General features: G+C 46.3%; 2 protein-coding genes across 5 annotated transcripts in view; one reads left to right on the top strand and one right to left on the bottom strand.

Moving 5' to 3' along the window:
- Positions 1-22,900, top strand: part of CS (citrate synthase) — a 30,900-nt gene extending 8,000 nt beyond the window's left edge. For 2 of the 3 annotated variants that reach the window (XM_015151991.3, XM_028829611.2), the window contains exons 2-11: positions 7,507-7,557; positions 8,126-8,233; positions 10,367-10,432; positions 11,193-11,324; positions 11,573-11,761; positions 18,380-18,579; positions 19,448-19,577; positions 19,702-19,803; positions 20,797-21,006; positions 21,341-22,900. In XM_015151991.3, coding sequence (XP_015007477.1) covers positions 7,507-7,557; positions 8,126-8,233; positions 10,367-10,432; positions 11,193-11,324; positions 11,573-11,761; positions 18,380-18,579; positions 19,448-19,577; positions 19,702-19,803; positions 20,797-21,006; positions 21,341-21,511 — 1,359 coding nt within the window. In that variant the 3' untranslated portion in view covers positions 21,512-22,900. Of the gene's footprint in view, positions 1-1,320; positions 1,408-7,506; positions 7,558-8,125; positions 8,234-10,366; positions 10,433-11,192; positions 11,325-11,572; positions 11,762-18,379; positions 18,580-19,447; positions 19,578-19,701; positions 19,804-20,796; positions 21,007-21,340 lie in introns of all 3 variants that reach the window. The other variant, XM_077954530.1, reaches the window with a different exon arrangement.
- Positions 22,901-23,634: 734 nt separating this feature from the next.
- COQ10A (coenzyme Q10A) lies at positions 23,635-27,678 on the bottom strand. Of its 2 annotated transcripts, none has more exons than XM_015151994.3 (5): positions 27,178-27,678; positions 26,668-26,814; positions 25,365-25,557; positions 25,061-25,162; positions 23,635-24,451 (listed from the first exon to the last, which is right to left on the bottom strand). In XM_015151994.3, exons 1-5 carry the CDS (start codon positions 27,213-27,215, stop codon positions 24,284-24,286), a joined length of 648 nt encoding a protein of 215 aa, XP_015007480.1. In that variant the 5' UTR covers positions 27,216-27,678; the 3' UTR covers positions 23,635-24,283. The 2 variants fall into 2 exon arrangements, with proteins under 2 accessions (XP_015007480.1, XP_015007479.1); XM_015151993.3 differs by having other exon boundaries at positions 27,365-27,678.
- Between the last annotated feature and the right edge of the window lie 26 nt (positions 27,679-27,704).

Below are 27,704 nucleotides of genomic sequence, written 5' to 3'. Positions count from 1 at the left end.
CCTCCCGAGTTCACGCCATTCTCCTGCCTCAGCCTTCCGATAAGCTGGGACTACAGGCGCCCACCACCACGCCCGGCTAATTTTTTTTAATTTTTTTTTATTTTTAGTAGAGACGGGGTTTCACCGTGTTTGCCGGGATGGTCTCGATCTCCTGACCTCGTGATCCACCCGTCTCCGCCTCCCAAAGTGCTGGGATTACAGGCTTGAGCCACCGCGCCCGGCTTTTTTTTTTTTTTTTTTTTTTGAGATGGAGTCTTGCTCTGTCACCCAGGCTGGAGTGCAGCCGCACGATCTCGGCTCACTGCAAGCTCCATCTCCCGGGTTCACGCCATTCTCCTGCCTCAGCCTCCTGAGTAGCTGGGACTACAGGCGCCTACCACCACACCTGGCTAATTTTTTGTATTTTTTTTTAATAGAGACGGGGTTTCACTGTGTTAGCCAGGATGGTCTTGATCTCCTGACCTCGTGATCCACCCGCCTCAGCCTCCCAAAGTGCTGGGATTACAGGCATGAGCCACCGTACCCGGCTGCAACAGAACTTTTGAAAAGAGGCAAAGGCAGAGGAGAACAAAGGAAGGAGTTAGTCACCACACCTGGCCTCTTTTAATTTTTATGTTTTTTCATCTTACCACATTTGAGGGCTACAGCCCACTTCTATCAATAATAGCAGATTCACTAGAGGAGTTCTTGTAAGGGTTGACAACAAATGAGCTCTTAGTGATTGTGGGGGAAAAACCTCTTAGTGATTGTGATAACGCCACCTCCACACTATAGAGAATACTGACTGTCAGACATTGTGAGCCAGGCCCTTGTCTTTGGAAGTAACCCTCTCCAACTCTCCCCATGAAGGAGTTGACCTATTGAGTGAGATGACTGCCTGATTCACCTGAGAGCTGCTGTTCCAGTAAGGTGACTCTACAGGTGGCGTGCATCCAGAAACCAAAAGCCCAACTGTCACACCTCCAGGGTTGGGGGAGAAGCTGGGAGGTAGATGTTCAGGGATGATTCAGAGGTTTGTAATCTACCTGTCTCATCAGTGAATATAACCTGAATGTACTGTTCAGAGCCATTCAGCAGCTTTCTTTGGCAGCCACGCGGTAGAGGAAATGATATGTAGCCTTTGGTGTGACAGTCCTCAAGCACCTCCTGTCTAGAGTCATTTGCTCTGCTGGTGGGTTAGTTAAATTTATTTCTTCTCCCTGAGACTCCTCCCTTCTTGGTCAAGAAGCCCTTAAAAAGAAAACTGGTATCTTTTCCTTGATGGCTGTTTAAAAAAAAAAGAAAAGAAAGAAAATTGGGACTTTATTTTGTATTTCACAGCTGGAAGGAATTATCCATTCACCTCTGCCTCAGGCTTGACTGCCTCTTTCCTGGGATCCCACTCCCAGGAAGTTCTGACACTTGATGGTAGGTAATAGGCCAACGCATTTCTAAGAAACAAATATTTACTGAATTCAGCTATGCACAAGGCACTGTTCTAGATGCTTTTATGAGTATTATTTTATTTAGTTAACTACTCTGAAATTGGCTTTTATTGTTACCATTTTAGAAATGTAAAAACTGAGACTTAAAAATTAGGTTACATAGCCAAGATAACACAGTGGGAAAGTGGCAGAAAGTTAATTTAGGACTTGGTCCTTGGTAACCCCATATCTAAACTGTTTGGATTCAGTAGGTCTGAGGCCCAAGAAATGTTAATACTTCTGGCGAGGAGGTCACATTTTAAGTAACAAGATTTGACTACTTTTGCATATATGTCCTTATTGGAGCCTGAGAATCAGACTCTGAGTTAAGTAGTTTAAGTGTTATCTTAATTATGGAAATGGGAAGATAAATAGTAGTTAATTGTTTTGCTTTGGTTGTCTTAGTTAATTAGTAATGGAGCTAGGACTTAGAACCCAGATTTCCTTTCCTAACTCCAAATCAAGTGCTCTGTACTCTATCTACATCATTAGATGAAGCTGTCCTAAGTTGAATTTTTTCTACTCTACCCTTTTTGAGCAATCTTACCAATGAATTGCTGCCTTTAAAATTCCTGTGATATCTTTGTTTTTCTTAAGCTTCAGGTTTAGCAAAAAACATGACTGAACCTGACACCGAAGAGTGCTAGAAAGTGGCTATCGTAGGCCGGGTGCGGTGACTCACGTCTGTAATCCCAGCAGTTAGGGAGGCCGGGGCGGGCGGATCATGAGGTCAGGAGATCGAGACCATCCTGGCTAACACAGTGAAACCCCATCTCTACTAAAAATACAAAAAAAATTAGCTGGGCATGGTGGCATGCGCCTGTAGTCCCAGCTGCTTGGGAGGCTAAGGCAGGAGAATGGTGTGAACCTGGAAAGTGGAGCTTGCTGTAAGTGGAGATTGCGCCACTGCACTCCAGCCTGGGTGACAGAGCGAGATTCCGTCTCAAAAAAATTAGAATCCCAGCACTTTGGGAGGCCGAGACGGGCGGATCACAAGGTCAGGAGATCGAGACCATCCTGGCTAACCCAGTGAAACCCTGTCTCTACTAAAAAATACAAAAAAAAAAAAAAAACTAGCCGGGCGAGGTGGCGGGCGCCTGTAGTCCCAGCTACTCAGGAGGCTGAGGCAGGAGAATGGCGTAAATCCGGGAGGCGGAGCTTGCAGTGAGCTGAGATCCTGCCACTGCACTCCAGCCTGGGCCACAGAGCGAGACTCCATCTCAAAAAAAAAAAAAAAAAAAAATTAGAAAAAGAAAGTGGCTATCATATTTATTATGTAACAAACACATAGCACTTGGGCTGTGCCAGACACAGTTTTAAATGCTTTGTAAATATTGACACACTTAATCTTCATAACAATCCTTTGAAGCAGGCATTATTATTGTTTCCCCTTATACAGATGCAGAAACTGAGGCACAGAAAGGTTAAATGATTTGGCTAGAGTTAGCCAGTAAGTCGTAGAGAAGTGTAGTAGAAATGATTTTTAGTAGATGTGGGGGTTTTACCATGTTGGCCAGGCTGGTCTCAAACTGACCTCAAGTGATCCGCCCACCCTCCAATTACAACATAAACTACTGCGCCTGGCCAACCATTATAGAAACTTCAAGATGGTTTAGAAATGGAAAAATTATGGAGAGACTTCAACTTCTTTCATATGATGTTCCCTGTAGACTCTTTAAAAATAGAAAGTCTGAGCTGGGCGTGGTGGCTCATACCTGTAATTCCAGCACTTTGAGAGGCCGAGGTGGATGGATCACGAGGTCAGAAGTTCAAGACCGGTCTGGCCAACATAGTGAAACTCCATCTCTACTAAAAATACAAAAAATTAGCCGGGTGTGTTGGTGTGCACCTGTAATCTTTTTTTTTTTTTTTTTTTTTTTTTTTGAGACGGAGTCTCGCTGTGTCTCCCAGGCTGGAGTGCAGTGGCGTGATCTCGGCTCACTGCAAGCTCCGCCTCCCGGGTTCACGCCATTCTCCCGCCTCAGCCTCCCAAGTAGCTGAGACTACAGGTGCCCGCCACCACGCCCGGCTAGTTTTTTGTATTTTTAGTAGAGACGGGGTTTCACCATGTTAGCCAGGATAGTCTCGATCTCCTGACCTCGTGATCCACCCGCCTCGGCCTCCCAAAGTGCTGGGATTACAGGCTTGAGCCACCGCGCCCGGCCACGTGTGCACCTGTAATCTTAGCTACTCAGGGGGCTGAGGCAGGAGAATCGCATGAACCCAGGAGACAGAGGTTGCAGTGAGCCAAGATTGTGCCATTGCACTCCAGCCTGGGTTGCAGTGTGAGACTCCTTCTCAAAAACAAACAAACAAAAACAGAAAATCTGCCGGGCACTTTGGCTCATTCCTGTATTCTCAGCACTTTAGGAGGCTGAGGCAAGTAGATCATTTGAGGTCAGGAGTTTGAGACCAGCCTGGCCAACGTGGTGAAACCCTGTCTCTACTAAAAAACTATAAAAATTAGCTGGGCATGGTGGCAGGTGCCTGTAATCCTGGCTACTCGAGAGGCTGAGGCAGGAGAATCGCTTGAACCTGGGAGGCGGAGGTTGCAGGGAGCTGAGATCAAGCCACTGCACTGAGCCTGGGCAACAGAGCAAGATGCTGTCTCAAAACAAAACAGAAAGTCAGCTGGTTGCAGCGGCTCATGCCTGTAATCTCAGCACTAAGGGAGACTGAGGTAGTAGGAGGACTGTTTGAGCCCAGGAGTTCGAAACCAGCCAGGACAATATAGCAAGACCCCTGTCTCTATAAAAAAAAAAGTTTAAAATATATAATTTTTTAAAAATCACCACAGCAAACAACCACCCACAATTAAAAGGTCTCCTGCTGGGCTGATGCAGTCTCTGGGACAAGGGGCCTCTATAATAGAGAATCTGTGGGACTTTAAACTGTGGAATAGCTTAAACAAGGTTAACTCTGTAGAACAATAGTTTGAAGTTATTAGCATGTTTTCTTTGCCCACTTTTTTTGTGAAAGAAAGGAAAAGAAAAAAAGAGAGAAAGAAAGAACGAGCAAAGTTACATCTTCAGTGCTGGGTTCAGCTTCCTATTTGCCCATGTAGGGTGTAAGGGCTGTGAAGGGCTGTTTGTGCTGCCTATTTCTTGCTCAAATGATCCTCAATAAGAAAGAGGAGACTCTTGGCCGGGCGCGGTGGCTCAAGCCTGTAATCCCAGCACTTTGGGAGGCCGAGGCGGGTGGATCACGAGGTCAGGAGATCGAGACTATCCTGGCTAACATGGTGAAACCCCGTCTCTACTAAAAATACAAAAAACTAGCCGGGCGTGGTGGCGGGCACCTGTAGTCTCAGCTACTTGGGAGGCTGAGGCGGGAGAATGGCGTGAACCCAGGAGGCGGAGCTTGCAGTGAGCCGAGATCACGCCACTGCACTCCAGCCTGGGAGACACAGCGAGACTCCGTCTCAAAAAAAAAAAAAAAAAAAAAAAAAGAAAGAGGAGACTCTTTAGGAAGTTAAGAAAAGGAGTTAAGGACAGCCCTGGTAACTAGTTGAGGTGTTCCTCCTTTGCTTTAGGAACATACTGGCTTGGTCTGTGCTCTCTGAATTTCCTTTGGATTGATTCTTTTAAAAGTAATCTTTGGGTGGCTCAAGCCTGTAATCTCAGCACTTTGGGAGGCCGAGACGGGTGGATCACGAGGTCAGGAGATCGAGACCATCCTGGCTAACACGGTGAAACCCCGTCTCTACTAAAAAATACAAAAAACTAGCCGGGCGAGGTGGCAGCGCCTGTAGTCCTAGCTACTCGGGAGGCTGAGGCAGGAGAATGGTGTGAACCTGGGAGGCGGAGCTTGCAGTGAGCTGAGATCCGGCCACTGCACTCCAGCCTGGGAGACAGAGTGAGACTCCGTCTCAAAAAAAAAAAAAAAAAAAAGGTAATCTTTTCTGGCGGGGTGCGGTGTTGCATACCTGTAATCCCAGCATTTGGGAGGCTGAGAATGGAGGATCACTTGAGCCCAGGACCACTGGAGACCAGCCTGGGCAACATAGCAAGACCCCATTTCTACAAATTTTTTTTTTTTTTAATTAGCCGGGCTTGGTGATGTGCGCCTGTAGTCCCAGCTACTCAGGAGGCTGAGGTGGGAGTATCACTTGAGCCCAGGAATTCAAGGCTACAGTGAACTGTGAACATGCCACTATATTCCAGCCTAGGGGAAAGAGTGACCTTTCTGAAGGGCCTCTTTTCAGTCCTCCTCTCCGCCCCAGCAGAAATAGGGGAACTAAATTTTAAAAATTCTAAAAATCTGGGAGGCCGAGGTAGGCATATCACCAGATGTCAGGAGTTTGAGACCAGCCTAGACAACATGATGAAACTCTGTCCCTACTAAAAATACAAAAATTAGCCAAGCATGGTGGCGCGTGCCTATAATTCCAGCTACTCAGGAAGCTGAGGCACGAGAATCACTTGAACTCAGGAGCCAGAGTTTGCAGTGAGCCGAGATCACACCACTGCACTCCAGTGTGGGTGACAGAGTGAGACTCCATCTCAAAAAAAAAAAAAAAATTCTAAAAAGCCTTCAACCCTATAGAACTCTCACCCCAGGCAGGTAGCAATTTTCTACACAGAGAGCAGTGCAGTAGTTACTAGAAAAGGTATCTCTGGCCTTTTGACAAAAGGATGACAGGTGCAGCCTTGCTCCAGGATTAGTTTATTTCTGTGTGTAATCTTCTAAGTTTGCAAAGCACTTTTATGTCCACTGTAATTTAATTATCATGGGACTATTCTGTAAGGTGTGTGGTATTAGAACCATTTTATAGAGCAGAAAACTTAGGCTTGATATGATTATCTCAATTTGTTTTCAAAATCTACTACAGAAAAATTAATTTCCTTGCCTCAGGCCGTATTCCTAGTTAGTAACCTAATTGGTCATCTTATTTCAAAGTTGGTGTATGGCCTAGTGCGGTGGCTTATGCCAGTAATCCCAGCACTTTGAGAGGCCGAGGCAGGCGGATCACCTGAGGTCAGGAGTTTGAGACCAGCCTGGCCAACATGGTGAAACCCTATCTCTACTAAAAATACAAAAAAAATTTAGCCGGGCGTGGTGGTGCATGCCTGTAATCCCAGCTACTAGGGAGGCTAAGGCAGGAGAATCGCTTGAACCCAGAAGGCAGAGGTTGCGGTGAGCTGAGATCATGCCATTGTACTCCAGTCTGGGCAACAAGAGTGTCTCTTTTTTTTTTTTTTTTTTTTTTGACAGAGTCTTGCTCATTTGCCCAGGCTGGAGTGCAATGGCGCAATCTTGGCTCACTGCAACCTCTGCCTCCCAGATTTAAGCCATTCTCCCACCTCAGCCTCCTGAGTAGCTGGGATTACAGGTGCCCGCCCATACCACAGCTGGCTAATTTTTGTATTTTTAGTAGAGACAGGTTTCACCATGTTGGCAAGGCTGGTCTTGAACTCCTGACCTCAGGTGATCCACCCACCTCAGCGTCCCAAAGTGCTGGGATTACAGGCATGAGCCACCGCACCCAGCCAAACTAATTATTTTCTTTTGACACTCTTAGAAACTTTGTAAGTTTCCATTTCTGCTAATGAGTAGTCTTCTGTCAGCTTCTTTGTAGATAATCTTTGTGCTGTTTCCAGGAGGGTCAGAAGTACCGTTGTGAACGGCTGCCCTCTGCCTGTGGTCTTTCCCAGACTAGAGAGGTTGAAGTGCCGCCAAAAGACCAGGTGCAGGAGAGATCTTAACAGCAGTGTTAAGTAATTGCTCAGTCTCTTCGTTCGTTTTCCTTGGAGTCACTCAAAAATATTGACAACTGCTCTGCTGTGGAACCCAGATGATGGGAAAGAGACTGTCTTCAAGGAATGCTAGTGAAGCTATAGATGAAAAAAAGCAGTGTTAAACCTCCTGCTGTCTCCATAGTGGTAACTCCTTCCAAACTGTTCGGGGCCTTTTACAGCTTCTTGTGTCAAACTGCCCTAAGAGGCTAAGATGAAGAGAGAGGTTGAGTCACTGTAACTCCTTCTTGTTAATACAAAGGAGGGAGGGGTAACAGTTATGTAAGGTTTTCTTTTTTGCTTTGCAGAATGCATCTTGTCTTGTTCTTGCAGCCCGGCATGCCAGTGCTTCCTCTACGGTAAGGTTTGGAAAAGAAGACTTAAGAATAAGAATCACTGGGGCCAGCCTGACCTTGGGGCAGAGGATTTGGCAACCACCTGGCCTGTTATTATCCTGAGTATTTCCTGGGAGTGTTTATTATTATTGTTATTGTTATAGCTGCTATTATTATTATACTACTATTTAAGAAATAATTTACTGAATGGTATAGTGAGATGGGAATATCAATACGTTTGCCTAATTCTTTTAAATGTTTTAATAGTGTAAAATATACATAACATAAAATTTACCATTTTAATCATTTTTAAGTATATGGTTCAGTGGCAGTAAATATGTTAACATTATTGTGCAACCATCCATCTCCAGAACTTTTATCTGCCCAAACTGAGAAACTGTCCCATTAAACATTAACTGTTCATTCCTTCCTCCACCTGCCTACTATTTTACCCGCATTTATGCAGAGTAGTTGGCCAGACTTCCCTGGCAGATAAAGTCAGCTCTAAAAAGCAAATTCTTCACACACCTACTTTGTAGGAAATCTAATAAACTTTTAGACCATTGCTTAGCCCTTCTATTTTTCTTTTTAGAATTTGAAAGACATATTGGCTGACCTGATACCTAAGGAGCAGGCCAGAATTAAGACCTTCAGGCAGCAACATGGCAAGACGGTGGTGGGCCAAATCACTGTGGACATGGTAAGGGTTGTGTGACTTTGGCTAGGAAAAGTAGCTCTGTAATGTGCTTCAACAAAAGTACCATTCTCCCCACTGACTATTCAAAAGCATTCTGTCCCACAGGCCCTGTAGGACAGCTTTAGGATGACTTTTCCCTATCCTTCAGACTCTGAGCAGCTCAGGTGATAGTTTCTCAACAGTTTTTAGCTTATTGGTCTCCATCCCCTTCTCCTAGAATAGAACTCATTGTGTTTGCTTTGATTGGTTGGAATTTGAGGGTAGGGTATGTTGGGGAGTGGTTGAGTGGGCAGGAGGAAAAAAGTGAAATACAATAAGAAAAGGAATCAAACACAGACAGAAATATTACAGATAGTGACTGGGCGCGATGGCTCATGCCTATTATCTCAGCATTTTGGGAGGCTGCAGATGGAGAATCACTTGAGGCGGGGAGTTAACCAGCTCGATCAACAAAGGGAGATACCATCTTTATGAAAGAAAAATTTTTAAAATTAGCGAGAGATGGTGGGATGCCCCTGTAGTCCCAGCTACTGGGAAGGCAGAGGCAGGAGGATTGCTTGGGCCCAAGAGTTCAGGGCTGCAGTGAGCCATGATTATGCCACTGTACTATATAGCCTGGGCAACAGAGGGAGACCCTATCTCCAAAACAAAAAAAAAAAGAAAGATAGTGATTTCTCAACTTAAAAAATTTCATTTCCAGGCCTGGTGCAGTGGCTCATGCCTGTAATCCCAGCACTTTAGGAGGCCGAGGCGGGCAGCTCACCTGAGGTCAGGAGTTCGAGAGCAGCCTGGCCAACATGGTGAAACTCTGTCTCTACTAAAAATATAAAAATTAGCTGGGCGTAGTGGCAGGCAACTGTAATCCCAACTACTCAGGAGCCTGAGGCAGGAAAATCGCTTAAACCCAGGATGCAGAGGTTGTAGTGAGCCGAGATTGCGCCATTGCACTCCAGCCTGGGCAACAGAGTGAGACTCCATCTGGGAAAAAAAAAAAAAAGATCAGCTTGGGCAATATGGCTGGCAAAACCCCATTTCTTTGTTTTTTTTTTTTTTATATTTTTTATTTTTTTGAGACGGAATCTCACTGTGTCACCAGGCTGGAGTGCAGTGGCATGATCTTAGCTCACTACAACCTCTGCCTTCCGGGTTCAAGTGATTCTCCTGCCTCAGCCTCCCGAGTAGCTGGGATTACAGGCACGCGCCACAAACGCCCAGCTGATTGTTGTATCTTTAGTAGAGATGGGGTTTCACCATGTTGGCCAAGATGGTCTCGATATCCTGACCTCATGATCTGCCCACCTCAGCCTCCCAAAGTGCCAGGATTACAGGCGTGAGCCACTGTGACCGGCCTAAACTCCGTTTCTTTAAAAAATAATAATAATAAATACAAAAAATTAGCCGGACATGGTGGCACGTTCCTGTAATCCCTGCTACTCAGGAGGCTGAAGTGGGTGGATCACCTGAGCCTGCAAGTCAAGGCTGCAATAAGCTGTGATTGCGCCACTGCACTCCAGCCTGAGTGACAGTGAGACTCTGTGAGAGGCTCTAGTGATCCTCCCTCCTCCTCAGCCTCCCAAAGTGCTGGGATTACAAGCATGAGCCCCACTGCAGCTGGCCACAAAGTTTCTTTTTTTTCTCTCTCTCTTTTTTTTTTTTTTTTTTTTTGAGATGGAGTTTTGCTCTTGTCACCCAGGCTGAAATGCAATGGTGTGATCTTGGCTTACTGCAACTTCTGCCTCCTGGGTTCAAGCGATTCTCCTGCCTCAGCCTCCCAAGTAGCTGGGATTACAGGCACATACCACCATGCCTGCTAATTTTTTATTTTTAGTGGAGACATGGTTTCACCATGTTGGCCAGGCTAATCTCAAACTCTTGACCTCAGGTAATCCACCTGCCTCAGCTTCCTAAAGTGCTGGGATTACAGGTGTCAGCCACTGTGCCTGGCCACAAAGTTTAATTCTTTAGTAAGCTGACTCCTCAGACATCTCTCACCAAATGAAGTCTTACAAGTCAAAGAATAAATTTTCTCTCCCAGATCCCATGAAGTTCTAACAAGTTCTAGCCTGAATCATTCTGATTGCTAGCCACAGCCTCTTTTTTTCTTTTTTTTTTTTCCCTTTTTTCTTCATCCTCTAGATGTATGGTGGCATGAGAGGCATGAAGGGATTGGTCTATGAAACATCCGTTCTTGATCCTGATGAGGTAAGACATTTTCATATCAATTACTAATAATCATTGAGTTTGTGCAAATATGCAAACCGTGGATTGGACCAATAAGGGTAAGCACAAAACAGAGCACCTAGCTTCATATATTGGAAGGTAGAGAAGACATATGTATGGAATAATTGAAGAACAAGTTTACCTTTTAAATATATCAACTAATAAAAATAAAAGTACAAAACCAGAGGTAAGTTATGTGAAGATTTAAGCTTTAAAAGTTCTGTTCTGGGCCGGGCGCGGGGGCTCACGCCTGTAATCCCAGCACTTTGAGGGGCTGAGGTGGGCAGATCACGTGGTCAGGAGGTCAAGACCGTCCTGGCTAACATGGTGAAACCCTGTCTCTACAAAAAATACAAAAAATTAGCCAGGCGTGGTGGCAGGCGCCTGTAGTCCCAGCTACTCAGGAGGCTGAGGCAGGAGAATGGCGTGAACCCAGGAGGTGGGGTTTGCAGTGAGCCGAGATCGCGCCACTGCACTCCAGCCTGGGTAACAGTGCGAGACTCCACCTCGGGAAAAAAAAAAAAATTCTGGGCTAGGCATGGTGGCTTGCCCCTGTAATCCTAACACTTTGGGAGGCCAAGGTGGAGAACTGCTTGAGGTCAGAAGATTGGGACCAGTCTGAGCAACATAGCAAGACCCCATGTCTACAAAAAAGTTCTGCTCTAACTTGTAAGGCCTGATGAGTAAGACCAGTCAGTTGTGTGACTTCTATAAACTTGAGTTGTAATTCTCTTCTCTCAAGGGCATCCGTTTCCGAGGCTTTAGTATCCCTGAATGCCAGAAACTGCTACCCAAGGCTAAGGGTGGGGAAGAACCCCTGCCTGAGGGCTTATTTTGGCTGCTGGTAACTGGACAGATCCCAACAGAGGAACAGGTAAAGCAGAAAGTTGTTATTAGCTCTTCTCATTCCCCTTCTTTGCCTTTCTCTAATCTCAGACACTTAATGCTGATCCAACATTTATAGAGATGCGTAGTGAGGGGAAGAAATCAGAGCAGAGTTCTGCTATGTAAATGGATTGGATTCAACTGTCCTGGGTTTTTTTTACTCAGATGTTGCTGTCCTTTTTTATTTTTCTCCTTCCTTGTCCTTTCTGGTGTTCTGAGCACTCTCTTTTTCCACAGGTATCTTGGCTCTCAAAAGAGTGGGCAAAGAGGGCAGCTCTGCCTTCCCATGTGGTCACCATGCTGGACAACTTTCCCACCAATCTACACCCCATGTCTCAGCTCAGTGCAGCCGTTACAGCCCTCAACAGTGAAAGTAACTTTGCCCGAGCATATGCAGAGGGTATCAGCCGAACCAAGTACTGGGAGGTAGGAAGTTTGGGTGGGGTGATCCGTGTGTGATGGGGAGTCAAAGGACTTGAGTGTGAAGGGAAGGAAAAAAAATATAGAATCTTTAGAAAAATTACCTCTGAGTTAATCAGAAACTAACTTAACGAATTTTCACTGGAGGCTTGTTTTTTGTCAGTTGTTGGAATTACAAAGCTGAGTAGAGTATGGTTTCTATCACCAAGACTGTTTGTTTGGTTAGTCTGACATATGTGTAAAAAAAGAAATTATTAAAATTCCATAGTCGGCCGGGCACAGTGGCTCATGCCTATAATCCCATTTTGGGAGGCCAAGGCGGGCGGATCACAAGGTCAGGAGTTCAAGGCCAGTTTGGCCAATATGATGAAACCCCATCTCTACTAAAAATACAAAAATTAGCCGGGCGCGGTGGCTCAAGCCTGTAATCCCAGCACTTTGGGAGGCCGAGACGGGCGGATCACGAGGTCAGGAGATCGAGACCATCCTGGCTAACACGGTGAAACCCCGTCTCTACTAAAAATACAAAAAACTAGCGGGGCGAGGTGGCGGGCGCCTGTAGTCCCAGCTACTCAGGAGGCTGAGGCAGGAGAATGGCGCAAACCCGGGAGGCGGAGCTTGCAGTGAGCTGAGATCCGGCCACTGCACTCCAGCCTGGGCTACAGAGCAAGACTCCGTCTCAAAAAAAAAAAAAAAAAAAATACAAAAATTAGCGGGGCGTGATGGCGGCCGCCTGTAATCCCAGCTACTCAGGAGGCTGAGGCAGAAGAATCACTTGAACCCGGGAGGTAGAGGTTTCAGTGAGCCGAGATTGCACCACTGCACTTCAGCCTAGGTGACAGAGTGAGACTCCATCTAAAAAAAAATTCCATAGTCTTGCTGTAACAGAGGTATGTACACAGGGCTGTTGAAACAGAAAAGAGACCTAGGTAGGTGGCTCACACCTATAATCTCAGTGACTCACGAGGCTGAGTTGGGAGGATTGCTTAAGGCCAGGGGTTTGAGATCAGCCTGGGCAACATAGCAAGATCCCATCTGTACATAAAAAAGGAAAAAAACAAGAAAAGAAAAGGATGTGACTTAACTGCAGGGTCCCTGAGGAAGGTTTCACAGAGCAGTCTCAACACTAGCGCCAGAGGGTCACTTTCCTTCCCCATCTTCTTCAAATACGGAAAACTTTGAGAAATCTTACAAGTTGGGAGAACAGCAATTACTTCCAACTCTGGAGTCTAGGAGGACTAATGCCAATCAGTCATGTTCTCGGCTAGCCAACCTAAGATATACATGAGGGGTGGTAGAGTGGTTAGTATCCCTGGAATAGGCTCCAGATCCAGAAACAAATGAGCTTTATTCTCTGAAAATGAAGTGTCAATAGTTTAAAACTCTGGTTGGGGTATGGAAAGATTGTTTCTTATCCCACTGCATAGTACATAATTCCTTCCATCCTCTTCTAGGAGCCCACAAACTCAGAAACACTGGGTAAAAGTACAATTGATCTGGCTAGGTTTACAGGAGGATGCACCATTTTCTTTTGCTTCTTATTTGGAGATAGGTAGTATAGGAACAGAAAATTTTCTTTTTACAAAGCAGGTACATTAAATGCTTTTTGGCCAGGAGGTGCCAGCCACCAAGATGGCCCTAAAGAGTTCACTGTGGTGCAAAACACAGAAGAGCATGATCCGCTACTCTGATGCAACCCCCTTGGGTCCTTGGCAAATCTAGATTCATTTGGTTGGTCAATATTAATTCGGCACCAACTGTGTATAGAGAATTGTATTTGCAGTTGAGGAAGACAGCATTTAAAATTGATATTAACTTGGTTGGCATTAGGGAGTTGGTATCAGAATGATGCAAAATATACACATTCACACCACCTAAAGCATTTGTTTATAAAGGCTTATTTATAAATGCTTTAGGTGGTGTGAATGTGTATATTTGTACCTGCACACATTAGCAGGTACAAAAGGTCATATAATCTTAATATTTTGCTTTTCATTTTGTTTTTCTTTATATATATGTATATATGTATGTGTGTGTGTGTGTATATATATATGTGTGTATATATGTGTGTGTGTGTGTGTATATATATATATTTTTTTTTTTTTGAGACGGAGTCTTGCTTTGTCACCCAGGCTGGAGTGCAGTGGCGCGATCTCCACTCACTGCAAGCTCCGCTTCCCGGGTTCACACCATTCTCCTGCCTCAGCCTCCCGTATAGCTGGGACTACAGGCGCCCGCCACCACGCCTGGCTCATTTTTTTAAATGTATTTTTAGTAGAGACGAGGTTTCACCGTGTTAGCCAGGATGGTCTCGATCTCCTGACCTCGTGATCCACCCGTCTCGGCCTCCCAAAGTGCTGGGATTACAGGCATGAGCCACCGTGCCCGGCCTCTTTTTCTTTATATTTATTTATTTTATTTTTTTGAAATGGAGTCTTGCTCTGTCACCCAGGCTGGAGTGAAATGGCACATGAGCCACCGCGCCTGGCTGTTTTTATTTTTATTTTTTTAGAAATAGGTCTCTCTCTAATCACCCAGGCCAGGATGCAGTGGCATGATCATAGCTCACTGTAACCTCGAACTCCTGGACTCAAGTGATCCTCCTGCCTCAGCCTCCCAAATAACAAGGACTTACAGGCACATACCCCCATGCCTGGCTGGCATTACAGGTGCACACCCCCATTCCTGGCTAATTTTTGTGTTTTTAGTAGAGACAGGGTTTCACCATGTTGGCTACGCTGGTCTAGAACTCCTGAACTCAGGTGATTCGCCCACCTCTTCCCAAAATGCTGGGATGTGGGATTACAGGTGTGAGCCACCATGCCCGCCACCTTTTTTTTTTTTTTTTTTTTTTGAGATGGAGTCTCACTCTGTTGCCCAGGCTGGAGTGCAGTGGTGCAATCTCAGCTCACCACAACCTCTGCCTTCTGGGTTCAAGCAATTCTTCAGCCTCAGCCTCCCCAGTAGCTGGGACTACAGGCGTGCACTACCACGCCTGGCTAATTTTGGTGGGTTTTTTTTTTTTTGAGATGGAGTCTCGCTCTGTCACCCAGGCTGGAGTGCAGTGGCGCGATCTCTGCTCACTGCAAGCTCCGCCTCCCAGGTTCAAGTGATTCTTCTGCTCAGACTCTCGAGTAGCTGGGACTACAGGCGCCTGTCACCATGCCCGGCTAATTTTTTGTATTTTTAGAAGAGTTGGGGTTTCACCATGTTAGCCAAGATGGTCTTGAACTCCTGACCTTGTGATCCACCCACCTTCACCTCCCAAAGTGCTGGGATTACAGGCCTGAGCCACCGCACCCGGCCTAATTTTTGTATTTTTAGTAGAGACAGAGTTTCACTATGTTTCACTATGTTGGCCAGGCATGAGGCATATGGCCTCATCTATGTTGAGATACTCCTGACCTTGTGATCTGCCTGCCTCAGCCTCCCAAAGTGCTGGGATTATAGGAGTGAGCCATGGTGCCCAGCCTTCTTGAGCTTTTAAGGAGTTTTTTTACATATACCTTAAGAGGATGATCTTCTGCACAGAACATTTCTTCTATAATAATTTCCATTAACTCTAGATGAACAGTATAATCTCTTGAGTTGAAAGAGTTTAGCTTCTAGGCATCTAATTGACTTAAGGTCACTCAGAACAAGGAGATTGATTGCTCTGATGCAACCAGCTGTTTAATTGTGAAGTAACCTTAAGCTGTTGAATTTAATCAAATTTTTGAAGTAGCTGACAGATCAAGTTTTGCTAGTAGGCCAGGCGTGGAGACTCATGCTTGTAATTCCAGCACTTTGGGAGACCAAGGCAGGCAGATCACTTGAGGTCAGGAGTTCAAGACCAGCCTGGCCAACATGGCGAAACCCCATCTCTACAAAAAAATACAAAAATTAGCTGGGCGTGGTGGTGCACACCTGTAATCCCAACTACTCGGGAAGCTGAGGTGGGAGAATCGCTTGAACCTGGGAGGCAGAGGTTGCAGTGAGCCAACATAGCACCACTGCACTCCAGCCTGGGTGACAGAGCGAGACTCTGTCTCAAAATACTTTGTCTCAAAATAAAACAAACCAAAAATATACGCTTTTTATTTACCAACTTCTTTTTTTTTTGAGACAGAGTCTCACTCTGTCGCTCAGGCTGCAGTGCAGTGGCATGACCTCAGCATACTGCAACCTCCGCCTCCTGGGTTCAAGCAATTTTCCTGCCTTGGCCTCCTGAGTAGCTAGGACTACAGGTGCACACCACCACGCCCAGCTAATTTTTGTATTTTTAGTAGACACAGGGTTTTGCCTTATTGGCCAGGATGATCTCGATCTGTTAACCTCGTGATCCGCACGCCTCAGCCTCCCAAAGTTCTGGGATTACAGGCGTGAGCCACCATGCTTGGCCTGTTTATCAACTTTTTAAAAAGTGGCATGGGCCGGGTGCGGTGGATCACCTGAGGTCAGGAGATCGAGACCAGCCTCACCAATATGGTGAAACCCTGTCTCTACTAAAGATACAAAAAATTAGCCAGGCATGGTGGTGCATACCTGTAATCCCAGCTACTCAGAAGGCCAAGGCACAAGAATTGCTTGAACCCAGGAGGTGAAGGTTACAGTGAGCTGAGATCGTGCCATAGGACTCCAGCGTGGGCGACAGGGCAGGACTCCGTCTCAAAAACTAAATGTGATATGAGTTAATAATGTAAGCTAGGTAATGCTTCTTGGCTACATGGGTGACCTTGTACAAGGTAACTTAGCTAAGCCCCGATTTCCTCATCTATAAAAAGAGGTATATGTAACCTTACAGGATTATTGTAAGAACAGAAAAGGTAATACTGCAAATAATATAACTAGCACAGTACCTGTTGCATAGTAAGTGCTTAAAGAATGGAAACTTCACCGGGCGCGGTGGCTCGCGCCTGTAATCCCAGAACTTTGAGCGGCCAAGGCGGGCGGATCACCTGAGGTCAGGAGTGTGAGACTAGCCTGACCAACATGGTGAAACCCCCCTCTACTAAAAATGCAAAATTAAGCCGGGCATAGTGGCACATCCTGTAATCGCAGCTACTCAGGAGGCTGAGGCAGGAGAATCGCTTGAACCCGCGAAGTGGAGGTTGTGGTGAGCCAGGATCACACCACTGCACTCCAGCGTGGGCGATAGAGCAAGACTCCATCTCCAAAAAAAATAAAAGGAAGCCTTTGTTATTAAATAACAATTGAATATCACTGTTTGATCCTTGGCATATACAGTGAATTTTCTTTGAAAGATGGAATATAGAATTCATTATTAAAACCTAGTGGTTTTTTGTTTTGTTTTGTTTTGTTTTGTTTCTTTTGAGATGGAGTCTCGCTCTGTCACCCAGGCTGGAGTACAGTGGCACGATCTCTGCTCACTGCAAGCTCCACCTCCCAGGTTCAGGCCATTCTCCTGGCTCAGCCTCCCGAGTAGCTGGGACTGCAGGCACCTGCCAACACACCCGGCTAATTTTTTGTATTTTTAGTAGAGATGGGGTTTCACCGTGTTAGCCAGGATGGTCTCGATCTCCTGACCTCGTAATCTGCTCGCCTTGGCCTCCCAAAGTGCTGGGATTACAGGCGTAAGCCACCGTGCCTGGCCTTTTTTTTTTTTTTTTTTTTTTTTTTTTTGAGACAGTCTCGCTCTGTGGTCCAGGCTGAAGTGCAGTGGCGCAATCTCGGCTCACTGCAACTTCCACCTCCCGGGTTCAAGCAATTTTCCTGCCTCAGTCTCTGGAGTAGCTGGATTATAGGTGCCTGCCCGTACCACGCCTGTCTCATGTTTTGTATTTTTAGAAGAGACAGGGTTTCACCATGTTGGCCAAGCTGGTCTTGAACTCCTGACCTTAAGTGATCTGCGAGCCTCAGGCTTCCAAAGTGCTGGCATTATAGGCGTGAGCCACCATACCTGGCTATAAAACCTAGTGTCTTAACACAGTGAATGTAAAGTCATGGTGTAGTGAAAAAGATCATGATTAAACATATCAGAGGGCCAGGCATGGTGGCTCACACCTGTAATCCGAGCACTTTGGGAGGCCAAGGGAGGCAGATCACCTGAGTTCAGGAGTTTCTAGACTAGGCTAACCAACATGGAGAAACCCCGTCTCTACTAAAAATACAAAATTAGCTGGGCGTGGTGGCACATGCCTGTAATCCCAGCTACTTGGGAGGCTGAGGCAGGAGAATCACTTGAACTTGGGAGGTGGAGGTTGCAGTGAGCTAAGATTGCACCATTGCACTCCAACCCGGGTAACAAGAGTGAAACTCCATCTCAAAAAACCATATCAGAGTTCAAACCTGACTTTGGCATTTAACCTAATACTATGAGCCTTAGTTTGCTCATCTTTAAAACGGCAGTCATTATATACTTTGTAGTAGTAAGCATTGGGAATAATGTTTTAGTGTACACTAGATAGTATTACAAATCACTTAGTGCCTGGGTCATAATAGTTATTCAATTAAATGGTTATGATTTTTCTCTACTTTCAGACATACTCAATATATAACAACCCATCATATAACTGACCATCACCCCAAATAGCCCCAATTCATGGAGGACAGACAATATCCCTGTCTAATTCTTCTTTGCTGATAATTCCTTTTTTTTTCTCCATCTTGCTCCTCTTCTGTCAGTTGATTTATGAAGACTCTATGGATTTAATCGCAAAGCTACCTTGTATTGCAGCAAAGATCTACCGAAATCTCTACAGAGAAGGCAGCGGTATTGGGGCCATTGACTCTAATCTGGACTGGTCCCACAATTTCACCAACATGTTAGGCTATACTGATTCTCAGTTCACTGAGCTCATGCGCCTGTACCTCACCATCCACAGGTAAGCTAGACCCAGCAACCACAGCAGCTAGGAGCCTCAACTGGGAAATTTTTTTAAAAGCTCCTTTATGTTCTCATCTTCTGAGAACAGATGATAGGCAGCAAGAAGACAGAAATGTGGCATCAAGGATGATACAAGGCAAGAAAAGGGTCTAGTAAGGAAGGTCAAGAGGCCTAAAGAAATTACCATAACCATGCTGAGAATAAGATGGTGCTTCTGGCTGGGAAAAGGTACTAGCTGCTCACATTAGATAGTCCTTCGGCTTTCCAGGAGCTCCCTCTTCGGGCCATTGCTATTAAACCTAGGTTGGAGTCATGGAGCAGAGCATACAGGCATCATCAGCCAGTAACCTCTCCAGCTGTGGATGAGTGAACAAAAGCTGGTAATGAGATTAGGATGTTTGTTGTTCTTGTTGTTGTTGTTGTTTTTGAGGTGGAATCTTGCTCTGTCGCCAGGTTGGAGTGCAGTGGCGCAATCTTGGCTCACTGCAACCTCCACCTCCAGGTTCAAGTGATTCTCCTGCCTCAGCCTCCCAAGTAGCTGGGACTACAGGTGTGTGCCATGATGCCCAGCTAATTTTTGTATTTTTAGCAGAGATGGGGTTTCACCATGTTGGCCAGGATGGTCTTGATCTCTTGAACTCTTGATCTGCCCGCCTCGGCCTCCCAAAGTGCTAGGATTATAGGCGTGGGCCACCGCACCTGGCCAAGATTAGGATGTCTTTTATAAGAGCTTAGGTGTAACTGACTGGCTATAGGCTGGCATGAGCCCGTAACTAGGCTAGTAAGTGGCAAATAAGAGAACAGCAAGGTTTCCATAATCTGCCCCTTCTTTCTCCCCTTGGCTCTCCCTTCTTACTTCCCCACAGTGACCATGAGGGTGGCAATGTAAGTGCCCATACCAGCCACTTGGTGGGCAGTGCCCTTTCAGACCCTTACCTGTCCTTTGCAGCAGCCATGAACGGGCTGGCAGGGCCTCTCCATGGACTGGCAAATCAGGTAAGACTATTCTTTTTTATTTTCCTGCTACATGTTTTCCTTACCCCATGCTTTGTTTCTGATCTTGGCATTGTCTCCTGGCATATGTATTAACATGCCCTTTTTTCCCAAACCTTACCCATAGGAAGTGCTTGTCTGGCTAACACAGCTGCAGAAGGAAGTTGGCAAAGATGTGTCAGATGAGAAGTTACGAGACTACATCTGGAACACACTCAACTCGGGACGGGTAAGCAGAGATGCTTAATGACTAGGAAAGAAACCAAGACCCAAGTTCTGCAATTTGGAAGAATTAAGAAGAAAAGAATGAAAGAGGTCCCTAAATTAGAGGTTTTTTTTTTTTTCATTTATCTACCTTGAAGAATTTAGAACAGAATTTCTAGTTGGGCACAATGGCATGCACCGGTAGTCCCGCCTACTTGGGAGGCCGAGGCAAGAGGATTGCTTGAGGCCAGGAGTTCAAGTCTGAAGTGTGCCAAGATCACTCCTGTGAATAGCCACTGCACTCCAGCCAGGACAACATAGCAAGACCCTGTCTCTAAAAAAAGATTTTAAATAGGTCGAGTGTGGTGGCTCACGCTTATAATCTCAGCACTTTGGGAGTCCAGGGTGGGTGAATCGCTTGAGCCCAGGAGTTTGAGACCAGCCTGAGCAACATAGACCCTAATCTTTTTTTTTTTTTTTTTTTTTTTTTAAAGACAGAGTCTCGCTCTTGTTGTCCAGGCTAGAGTGCAGTGGTGCAACCTTGGCTCACTGCAACCTCCGCCTCTCGGGTTCAAGCGATTCTCCTGCCTCACCCTCTCGTAGCTGGGATTACAGGCATGCACCACCATGCCCAGCTAATTTTGTATTTTTAGTAGAGACGGGGTTTCTCCGAGTTGGTCAGTTGGTCAGGCTAGTCTCGAACTCCCAACCTCAGGTCATCCGCCCACCTCAGCCTCCCAAAGTGCTAGGATTACAGGCGTGAGCCACCGCACCCGGCCAGACCCCATCTTTACCAAAAAAAAAAAAAAAAAAAGCCAGGTGTGTTGGTGTGCACCTGCGGTCCCAGCTACTCTGGAGGCTGAAGTGGGAGGATTGCCTGAGCATGGGAGGTCGAGGCTGTCGTGAGATGTGATCATGCCATTGCACTTCAGCCTGGGTGACAGAGGAGTGAGATCCTGTCTCAAAAAATAAAAGAATTTCTACTGAGAATACTATCTTTTTTCCTCACTCTTTACAGGTTGTTCCAGGCTATGGCCATGCGGTACTGAGGAAGACTGATCCACGATATACCTGTCAGCGAGAGTTTGCTCTGAAACACCTGCCTAATGACCCCATGTTTAAGTTGGTTGCTCAGCTATACAAGATTGTGCCCAATGTCCTCTTAGAGCAGGGTAAAGCCAAGAATCCTTGGCCCAATGTAGATGCTCACAGTGGGGTGCTGCTCCAGGTAAGTCCTCCTTTCCCTCTTTTCCCTCTAATTTGTACCAAACCCTATTGTTATCTGTCATGAACAAAGTCAGTTAACTCCTAGTCAGAGCAAGGACTTCCTTCACAGAGCATTTTGATAAAGTTGACTATGACAGGGTCGAGGGTTGGGGTTGCTCTGTTTTCAGAATCCCAATTGCTATACTTTTCTCAGTGTCATTTCTATTTAAGGTTGACTGGGCTAAGTCCTTGGAGAAAAACAGAAAATTGAGCTTTTAAGGTTTCTATCACCCAGGACTTGTACATGCCACTGTCTCTGCCTCTGCCTTAAACCCTTTTTCTCTTCTACCTTACAGTATTATGGCATGACGGAGATGAATTACTACACGGTCCTGTTTGGGGTGTCACGAGCATTGGGTGTACTGGCACAGCTCATCTGGAGCCGAGCCTTAGGCTTCCCTCTAGAAAGGCCCAAGTCCATGAGTACAGAGGGTCTGATGAAGTTTGTGGACTCTAAGTCAGGGTAAAACTGGAGACTGGGGGAAAGTGACTACCAGAAAGTGAGGAAGCCTAAATAAAAAGTATACTTTTGTTTCAGGGGGCCTTTAAAGACATAAGATTAAATTATATCTGAGGCACTGATAATATGTTTGAGGTTAAAATATAAATTAAGACTTTAAAAGATGAAAAATGATCCTTTCTTCCCTAATCAGCTCCCTTCCCCTGCCTGGTATGAGTTGCCCATCACAGGGGTGGTCCTGGAGGATGACGGGGACTAATGCCTGTGGTATGAGTAGGTTTGGCCCCCTCACTATCTCTAGAGTGAGAATCTGCCTCCTGTTTCCATGGGTCAAAGCCAGTTGCAGAGAACCTGCAGTCACTTCGGAGCTTTAGCTTCTTCTCTGCCAAGCCCTCAATAAGCCAGCAAACCAGGACTCTGCCCCTTCTGTTTCCATAGGAATCGTGTTGGATAGTCAGCTGTACCAAGCCCCTTGGCACTCTCCCATACACACAAACACTTTCTAGCAAGACCTGTTGGTTAGCTGGATGTGCTTTGGCAATTTTTTTATACTATCAAGTGACCATAAAGGCATGGCATTTGTTGTGACTGGCACCCAATGTTTTCTTTTTTAAAAAACTATCCAATTAAGGTCTGGGAGTGTTCTGTTTCCCATTACTTTAATACTCACCTCCTCCTCCCAGACTTTCTACACCTGTTGCACCTCAGGCTGAGGATGTTCTGGACCACCCCTCTTGGTCCCTGCTAGAGACCTCTCAGATCTGTGGGCCCAGTCATTGGGTTTTATCAGTGCTTAATGTGAACTAAGTTTTTTACTTCCATAGAATACAAGCCACTATCCTCTGATCTCCCCACCCGCCACCAACCCCTGTCTTTTAACATGCTGTGGGGCATAGAACAGGGACTCAGGAATGACCAGCATGATATTTTCAGGGTCTTGTCCCTAGGGTAATAGCACCTCTTTTTGAACAGATAATTGATTCAAGATTGGACATGGTCTCCTCTGATTATCAGGTACTGGGGCTGAGGGCATTAAAAATAGTAAACCTCCCTCCTCGTCCCCTGCCTCAAGAAAATGCCTCCTTATTTATCAATATCCTTTTCCTCCCTTTCCCTGAGAGCTCACAGTACAATGTTTGTTTTAGAAGCCCCATTTGCACAGGTTTTCAGCAACTCAGAATGCTCTACTTCCTCTTCTTTGAGAAAGGATTGAGATACACTCCTGCTGTGCCCCCATCTTTCCTCCAAACTCCTGCCTGTGTTTGTGTGGATACCCAGTCCCAGAACCACACTGTTGAGTTGGACACACTGTAAACCCCTGGGTAAATGTCAAGTCATGATGCAAACTTCAGGTTGTTCTGTATAAAATGCAAAATAAATGTTTTTATTAACAATGCTTGAGCCTACTATTAAATAAGGCCTGGAAGAATCTTTATTATGAGGTAAAGAATCTAGCTAGCAAGATCCTGAACTTAGTGGGTTATAAGTAAAGTAATCTGTATCCATTTATCTTTAGGCAGGTTTGACTCTTTTACCTTAACCAGAGGAAAGCCTCCCTGAGAGATTTCCAAAGGAGGTTTCTGTCCTTCCTCAAGGTTAGGAAGTCCTTGATGTTTAGCCCCTAACTTTGCTAATTTTGTCTAAGGCAACATACTCAAGGGCTATAGCTGAGACTCTCAATTGCTTATGTGACTAATCCAAGAACTGGTCTAGCCCACTGAGAAAGGAACAAACTGTACCATGGACGAATGGGCTAGTACTGCTACCTCAGGACCAGAGCCACTAGAGGGCTCTGGTACTTCTTGGCGTGCCTGTTCTTTACAGCTTCCCTGAAGGAGGTCCCAAAAATAACAAGAGGTGGTCCTGAGGGCATCACATATATGGGAGGTCCGAGACCAGATGATTCTGTCCTGAGATCCCTGCTGCAACTGACCTTCTGAAAAAGTCTATAAATAGGCAAGGGGGTGGGTACTAGGTCCTGGCTTGTAGAATGTGCTACTATAGTTAGCAGGGACACTGTGTCCAAGAGGCCTTCTTACACCTTCACTCCCCCAGGAAAAGAAGCCATAACTTCCTTCTACTCTATTATATCTACATTATTGCCCCAAGAAACAATATAATAAAGCCAAATTCACACTGTTACAATTTATTGAAATTTTATAAAAACTCAGGCCAAGTGGAAGAATAAGGTACAACTCAAGAGTACAAAGACAACTCCGTTTCCGTTCAGTACTTTTCTCCTCAGCACTGATGGTAAGAAAGCCCCTTGCTCTCTAGTAGCCAGGCAGCATGGACTTATAGTCTTAAAATGAGGCTTTATGTATCTCAGGCTGGAGGCAGGTTGCCTTTTCTCCTGAGGAATCTCAGGCAGGATAAAAGTTCCTTACCACTCAGTACCTCTGTGCCAGAAGAAAAGCTCAATTTATTCAATCCTTAGAAAAGTTACTATCTTCCCCTGGTCAGACACTAAGGTGTCTTGATAAGGCCCAGAGACAACCACATAGTCCTTATTCTAATTCGTAGTGAAAAGGCTGCAGGCATATGGTGCTCCTCCGATGGGCCTGACCCTTTCCTAAGCACCTCTCATTTCCACATCCTTTGCCTTCTCTTTCCCCTAACATTTCCAGCCAGCATAGAACCCAATTTCTGGGGAATTGAGAGGAGAAACAGTATTACGAACACAGACTCCTTTCAAATTGGAGCAGGAGCCAAACCAAATAAATAAGAGAATTGCGAAGGGAAGTGGGGTAGAAGGGAGGTCAGGGAACAATCCCGTGCCTCAAGTCTGGTGCACTTCATGGAACATCAGTTCACGGGGGATGGCTGTTTCTGGACCAAACTTGGTGGCTGCCCGACGCTCAAAGGCAGCAACATTCTGTTTGACAACCTCATCAAAAAACATGGTGGCCAGCTGGGAGTGCAGCAGAGAACGAAATTCAAAGGAAATCTGGGAACGGGTAAGAGACAGTCAGAAACTTCCAGACAATGTTGGATAGTCCCTGGCCAAATGCAAGGGGGGTTACTGTTCCTCAGTGCCTTTTCTCCCCCTTTCCATCTAGTTTGTTGGATCCCCTTAAGAGCCCTAACTTGGGACTGAGCACAGAATACAAGTCTGACACAAGCTCAGACCTGTGGAAACTAACTAACTTGGGAAATGCTAGCTATACTTAAAAGAATAACCCTGTCAGGTTGGTGCAGTGGCTCACGCCTGTAATCCCAGCACTTTGGGAGGCCAAGGCGGACGGATCACCTGAGGCCAGGAGTTCGAGAGCAGCCTGGCCAAAATGGTGAAACCTTGTCTCTATTAAAAATACAAAACTTAGTTGGGCTTGGTGGCAGGCGCCTGTAGTCTCAGCTACTTGGGAGGCTGAGGCAATAAAATCGCTTGAACCCGGGAGGTGGAGGTTGCAGTGAGCCGAGATTGTTCCACTGCACTCCAGCCTGGGCGACAGAGCAAGACTTCATCTCAAATAGATAAATAAATAACCCTGTCACAGTACCCCAGCCCTTCCCCATACCCAGTCCTAGTCCTCTGCTACACAACCTCCTGACTCACCGAAAAGTCCACAGTGCAGGTTCGAGGATAGGCAGGAATACCAGGGCTGAATCGCCAAATGGTCTCTAAGTGGTTGAAGAGCTTGCCATCAGTACAAACAGCCTAGAATAGGATAATCAGGTAGTTAAATAACATTACTAAGTATAGGATACAATATAAAGGAAAGCCATTTTCCTTCTTTCTGATATTAGGGAAATACTTGACACATGGAGATAAAATCATCACAAGGAAGGCCAAAATAGCACTTTAATATGAAACTGCTAAAAAGAAAAAATCCAGTCCATCCCTCTCATACAGGCCTCACCTTGACCATGTGAGGTTTGACCATGGAAACTGCAGAGGTGTAACGTTCCATGACAGGTGGAAAGCCAACCTCCAGCTGGGCTTTCAAGTGACCCTTACGGCTGGATACCACTAGAGACTTCTTACACCAGGGCACAAACTCACGATACTCCTGGACATTGGACACCACTTCATACATCTCCTGCATTGAGTACCTAGGAGAAGAAGAATCACAGGCCAAGGAGCTGCCAGCTGGGTCAGGTTCCTCCTTGCTGTAGGCCCCTAATTCATACCTTTGCCCACTAACCATGCACCTTCAGGAACTAGAGATCCCAAATAAGCCTGGATGAATAACTTCCCAAAAGCAAATGTGCAAATCCTTATATCGTTACCTTATATTTTGCAGTTTACAGAATGCTTTTGCATTCATTATTTTGATTTTAAGAGGGACCATCTAGGGAGAACAGAGAGGCTGTCAATTTTACTGGTGATCACACAAGGATCAGATCCCAACTCTAACAATTTTTTAACAATGTAGCCTTAGGTAAATTACCTGTGTCTCCATTTTCTCACCTAATTTATAGGTTTGTTGTGAGGATTAAATGAGAAAAATCTATGTAAAATATCTAAGTCAAGCTGCTAGCATGTAGCAAGTGCTCGATAAGTTAGCTATTATGCTCAAAATATATTTAAAAGGTTACGCTGCAAATATTTACACATACTATGTACCCATAAAAAATTTTAAATGGTCACCAGAAAACACCCTGTTTTTTGTTTGTTTTGTTTTTTGAGACAGTCTTGCTCTGTCGCCCAGGCTGGAGTGCAGTGGTACAATCTCAGCTCACTGCAACCTCTGCCTCCCAGGTTCAAGCGATTCTCCTGCCTCAGCCTCCAAGTAGCTGGGATTACAGGCACCCACCACCGTGCCAGGCTGATTTTTACATTTTTTTTTTTTTTCAGTGGAGACAGGGTTTCACTATGTTGACCAGGCTGGTCTCGAACTCCTGATCTCAAACAATTGGCCACCTCAGCCTCCCAAAGTGCTGGGATTACAGATGTGAGCCACCGCACCCAGCTACGCCCTGTTGTCTTAAAGTATAGTCCAACCCTAGTCTCATTTCACTTAAGCACATGCACAGCAACCAAGAAGGGAGAAATTAAGGTCGGGAGGGTGGCAGAGGAGGATTGAGGGTCAGTATTGTAGCTGGGGAGGGGGATGGCTAGAGATGAATCTTGCCCACTGATGATACCCTGACATTCTTGCCTGGACATGGTTATTTGGAGGGAAAGGGGAAGTGGAAGGATGCAGGGCAGAGAATGCTTACCCCATGATTCTACGCTCCGAGTAAGCCTTTCGCTTGTTGGTGAAGGGGGCAGCAAATCCCATGAAGGAACGGCTCCACGGTAAGCCAGCCTCAGCCGCCAAGATCTGGGCAGCCCGAGGCAAGAGGAGGCTGCAGGAGGTCAGAAACCTAAGACCAAAGGAAAGAGGAGCCAACCTTATAGTTCTTTGTAATCCTCTATCATTTCTAGGTGAAGGGGAAGAATAGTGCATCCCAGACGAAGGTCGTCCAGACAAGCTTTCCCCCCAGCACCTGCTGCAGCCCGCTAGGCTCTCTCTGGCCAGGGAGTCACGAGTGCAAAAGGTCGAGGGCAGCTAAGGACAGGGCTGGGGGCGGGGTGGAGGAGGATGAGAAAAAGCGGGGTGTGTGGGAAGTGCTAGTTGCTTTTGACTGGGCCTACGCTACTGCTGAAAGCTAAGACTCTAAGGAAGCATCACTGTCCCCGGGGACCCCAGGGCGCCCGCAAGGGCCAAGAAGAGGTTGGACACTCACCCCGAGGACTTCCCTTCTCGTACAACTTGCAAAAGCATTCTCCAAAGCTCTACATTAGCTCCCAGGGCATGATTGCTGCCAGTCCCCGCTGCGCCTGCATCCCAGTATAGCACCCCTCCACCGCGGAACCCCGGGGTCCGCAGCGACCCGGTGCCCTCAGCCGCGATCGCCCGCGCCTCCCTCTCACCTCATTGGTCGCGGCGGCGGCGGCAGAGGGCCTGGGGGCGGGGCCGGGCGCGTGCCCGGGCGGAGGGAGAGCCGGCAGCAGCGCTCGGCTGCTGCGCGCGTCCCAGCCGGGACCCGCCGCGAGCCCGCCCAGGCCATGCGCGCGACCCTGACCGCCCCTCTAAGTTCTGACACCGGCTGCGCCCTCCTCACTCCAAAGGAGGAGCAGCAAGAGGCAGCCGCCTGGCTGGTTGGGGGCCTCCGAGCGCAGGGGCGACGGGAGGCGGCAGCACCTCTCGCCTTGCTCCCGTGTAGGCTGCCGGGTAGGCTAGAACTGAAGCCGGGATCGCTGCTCCCGCAGC

This window comes from Macaca mulatta, chromosome 11 (assembly GCF_049350105.2).
Source record: "Macaca mulatta isolate MMU2019108-1 chromosome 11, T2T-MMU8v2.0, whole genome shotgun sequence".
Lineage (NCBI taxonomy): Eukaryota > Metazoa > Chordata > Mammalia > Primates > Cercopithecidae > Macaca > Macaca mulatta.
The sequence above is the reverse complement of the archived record's forward strand: the minus strand, read 5'-3'. Positions and strand labels throughout refer to the sequence as shown.